The sequence below is a fragment of the Elephantulus edwardii genome, unplaced genomic scaffold, assembly GCF_000299155.1.
Source record: "Elephantulus edwardii isolate Elephantulus edwardi_28Jun2011 unplaced genomic scaffold, EleEdw1.0 scaffold00340, whole genome shotgun sequence".
Taxonomy (NCBI): Eukaryota; Metazoa; Chordata; class Mammalia; order Macroscelidea; family Macroscelididae; genus Elephantulus; species Elephantulus edwardii.
In genome coordinates, this window is record NW_006400090.1 from 2,018,868 (window position 1) to 2,023,021 (window position 4,154).

Here is a 4,154-nt window from a genome sequence, read left to right on the forward strand (position 1 = left end):
CGTAGCCCGGACCATGGAGGGGCAGAGCGGCCGCTGCAAGATCGTGGTGGTGGGGGACGCGGAGTGCGGCAAGACGGCGCTGCTGCAGGTGTTCGCCAAGGACGCCTATCCCGGGGTGAGGGACTCGGGGCTTGGGAGGGGAGCAGAGGGCGCGGGGGCGGGTGGCAGGGGCCCAGGGGATGAATGGAAACGGGTGCCGGGTTAACCAGAGGAGAGGGACTCAACAGACCATGCGAGGTACTGGGGGCTCTGGAAAGACTGCAGAGGATGAGGTGAGAAGAATTGGGGAGCAGGGTGAAATGGCATGGGGTTTGGGAGAATCAGGATCTCAGTAGGGGGTCCTGGGCATGGGGAGGGGAAGGACTAGAGGCCGAGAGGACCGAGATCGGGGCGGGGGGCGGGGGTGTCTTTGAACCTGGGCAGTGAGGCCCAGAAGCAGAAGAACCTGGGCTCTCCTTTTTGCCCAAGCCCAGGCCAACTTGGTTCCAGAGGTTGAGCTGGACCGGGTGTGGGAGTGGGAGGACATTTGTCTGGGGTGAAACTGGGGAGAGGACCTCATCTTGAACCATCCTTGTCTGCAGAGTTATGTCCCTACCGTGTTTGAGAACTACACCGCGAGCTTTGAGATAGACAAGCGCCGCATTGAGCTCAACATGTGGGACACTTCAGGTAGCAAAGTCCCTCAGGGTCACCCTGACTTCCAAGGCCCCCCCTTCCCTAATCTTTCCCTGGCTGGTCAGCCCAGCCCAGCCCATCCGTCCTATTCTAGGAAGGAGAATCAGGGTTCTGTTTAAAGCCAGGGAAACTGAGGCAGAGTTTGCTGAGACAGAGAGGGGCCCTGAAAGAAAAAGCTCGTGCTCTGAGCCCCTCAGAGTGGGTTCCTCAGCTGGATTCCCCCTGCCAGGAAAGTTCGAAAGGGGTTTGGGAACATATTTCTTAGGAGACACAGTTAGGCAAGGTTTAGGAGAGACATATAGAATTGGTTTGGGGGAGGAAGAGTAATGGGAGTGGGCGGTAAATTGAGCTAGAGAAATCTGAGATCAAGGCTAAAAAGCATGGACTAGCTCTTCTTTGCCCCTCCCCCAACAACAAGTAGGGGAGAGGGTTTTTTTATTAAAAAAAAAAGAGAGAGAAAGAAAACTGTGGAGTCCCCTGGAGGGCTGAAAATGTCTGTCAAAGCCCAGACATGCAAAACTATTGAGAATATCAATTGATTTAATGAGCTTTTCCAAGAGTCCAAGATTCAGAAAAGATGAATTTCTGCTTTTAGAGAACTCCCTAAGGAAGCAGAGACCTGGGTTCTGTCCCTGACAGGATGTTCTTCTTGTCCTCTGATCCCTTCCTCTGCCTGCTTACTTCCATTGCTTCTCCTAGGAGAAACTAAATGATCTAAATCAGTGGGTGTTCTGCTCCCCACAACCCTACACGAGGATTCCCAAGTTCTCCTGTCCTTCTGACCATCTAGGGACTCACTTCTGTCCCTCCCTCCTTTCTGTCCTTAAGGTTCCTCTTACTATGATAATGTCCGGCCTCTGGCCTATCCTGATTCAGATGCTGTGCTCATCTGCTTCGACATTAGCCGGCCAGAAACACTGGACAGTGTCCTCAAGAAGGTGGGAGCCTGGGGAGGGGAGAGGGGCACTGGGCACTAGAGTTCTGACAATGTGGGCATGGCCATCAGCTGGACAGTGTGTGGAGCTCTGAGCTCCCCTTTCCCAGGAAATAAGTCCCCAGAGCCAGATACAGCTTCTGGGAGGGGTCAGGGAAGACTCAGATTTCCTCCCTGCTCTCCCTGTCCTCCCAGCTCCTTGTGTGGGGGCTCCCTAGACACAGGAGGTGGGAACGCTGACTCCAGAGCTCAGGAAAGCCATGTTGCCTTCTCTCTAGGCCCCTATTTCCATGAGAAAAGCCCATGGTGAATGGACAGAAGTCAGCTAGGGCAGCCCCAGTTCCCAGGGAGGGGAGGAGAGGCCAGGGCAGGGCTGGTCTGTTCCCAGGCAAGAGTTCCCATGCACGTTTGGGGCTGTCTGACCCCTGCAGAGGGCTGAGGAAGAAGCAGAGCCCTCTACAACCTCACCCCATCCGTCTCCTTCTTCCCCTTCTCCACGCCCCTTTCTGCTTCCAGTGGGGCCTTCCAGTCCCATCTCCTCCTTCACATGGGAAAATCCAAGGGGTGGATGGTTTCTGCCTGCTAGGGGAAAGATGAACTCCTGGCACAGAGCATGAGTTCACCCTAGACGTGCTTCTATGCCTCCATAACACTCTCTTTTCCTCCTAAATAGTGGCAGGGGGAGACTCAGGAGTTTTGCCCCAATGCCAAAGTTGTACTAGTTGGCTGTAAGCTGGACATGCGGACGGACCTGGCCACACTGAGGGAGCTGTCAAAGCAGAGGCTTATCCCTGTTACACATGAGCAGGTGGGACCCTTGACCTCTGACCTGATCCCAGTCTCTGCCCCTTTCAATCTGTGATTTGAAAACATCCAACCTGGCTCCTTCCTTCCTGTGACTTCTGACCACTGAGCTTCAACCCATCCATGCTAACCCGCCGCTGGGGTGCTCCTCTCAGGGCTGTAGATCAAACAAAACCTGACACTCTCCCACCGACTTTTCTTCCAGGGCAGTGTGCTGGCCAAGCAGGTGGGGGCCGTGTCCTACGTGGAGTGCTCCTCCCGATCCTCCGAGCGCAGCGTCAGGGATGTTTTCCACGTGGCCACAGTGGCCTCCCTTGGCCGGGGCCATAGACAGCTGCGCCGCACAGATTCACGTCGGGGACTGCAGCGATCTGCTCAGCTGTCAGGACGGCCAGACCGGGGGCCTGAAGGCGAGATACACAAGGATCGAGCCAAGAGCTGCAACCTTATGTGAGGGGTGGGGCAGAGCTGAATGGGAGACGGTCACCAGGGGCACCACCTGGGTTTACTGACCTCCTGACCCTGGCTAGGAGTTCAGGACCCATTGGATGAGCTGTTCTGGGATGTGGGCTGGAGGGCAGAAGGGTGTCATCATCCCTTATATCCTTATCCTCCCTCCTCTGTACAAGAAGCTAAGGGGGCCATAGGGACTGGTATCTGAGGCATAAGCTAGGATGGGGCAGGCAGGAGCTGGGGAAGCTGACATCAAGCAGTGACCCTGGTATAGAATCTCAGTAAATGAAGAGTGCCTTCCCTTCCCACCCCGAGTTCCTATAGCCTGGTCCTAGGTTCCTTCTCTAAGGAAAGTGTGTGTCCTGTGACCTTCTCTGTCCCTCTCCTCTCATGTCTGCTGTTGTTCTTAAGCTCCCTAACCTCCAGGCAACATGCACTAAATTAAAAAGCAAGGAGCATCTCCTCTACCTGCCAGCCCTGGCTCCCTCCTCCTTTCTCCAGAAGTCGCCAATAAAGCCCATGTCCATGGAAAACGGCTGTGGCTTTAGTTTTGTTGTTGTATTTTTATTTATTAATTTATTTTTTTAAATAAACCAGTCTCTAGTAGCAGGAGGGAGAGTTAGACCTCAGGAAGAACTTTCTTGTCTCTGCCAACTGATGGAGCAGAGAAAAAAGCCATGGGTTCTTCCAGCTAAATCCTTTTAGGAGTCATAGGTGGGGAAATGAGATATCCTGGGAATGTTCATCTTAGTTAATGAAGCAGACAATCCTAAAGCCATTAGAGGGCCTCAGAGATTGATGTGCAATTATTCAAGGTTACTCAGCCCAGCTGGGGTCCCCTGCTAGCATGGTGGGGTCCTGCTGAAGAGGTCTTAGCCCACTGCTCACCATCTCCAACTCTGGCACAGAGCCTTCTGAGGCCCTGGGGTCATGGGGTGGCAGTGGGGTGAGGGACATCAAAGGCCCCTACATCACAGAAGCTGTGAAATTTCCTGAAGGAATAGGAGTTTGATTCTGGGCTCTCCTGGGAAGCTGGGACAGGGATTCCTCCTGTTTTTCTCCTCCTTATCCTGAGTTCTTTGAGGATTTTAGGGGACATATTAACTGTGAGCTTAGGGTCACCCTCACTCCTTAGAGAAGGAAAGCTGGCGGAGGGGACGGCCAGAGTGCTTGTTGTGGGGAAGGACAGTGCTGGTCTGTTTTCTCAGGAGTCTGGTTTCAGATTGTCCTGTATTCCCTCCCTGGCGCTAGTCCCACTGGCCTCTTTTTGGTGACATTCTCCCCAAGG

At 54.0% G+C, this 4,154-nt stretch overlaps 1 protein-coding gene across 1 annotated transcript; it reads left to right on the forward strand.

Moving 5' to 3' along the window:
• The first annotated feature begins 6 nt into the window (after positions 1–6).
• Positions 7–2,881, forward strand: RND2 (Rho family GTPase 2). The gene is made up of 5 exons (XM_006901695.1): positions 7–115; positions 582–669; positions 1,504–1,613; positions 2,283–2,417; positions 2,619–2,881. Exons 1-5 carry the CDS (start codon positions 14–16, stop codon positions 2,865–2,867), a joined length of 684 nt encoding a protein of 227 aa, XP_006901757.1. The 5' UTR covers positions 7–13; the 3' UTR covers positions 2,868–2,881.
• The last annotated feature ends 1,273 nt before the right edge of the window (positions 2,882–4,154 follow it).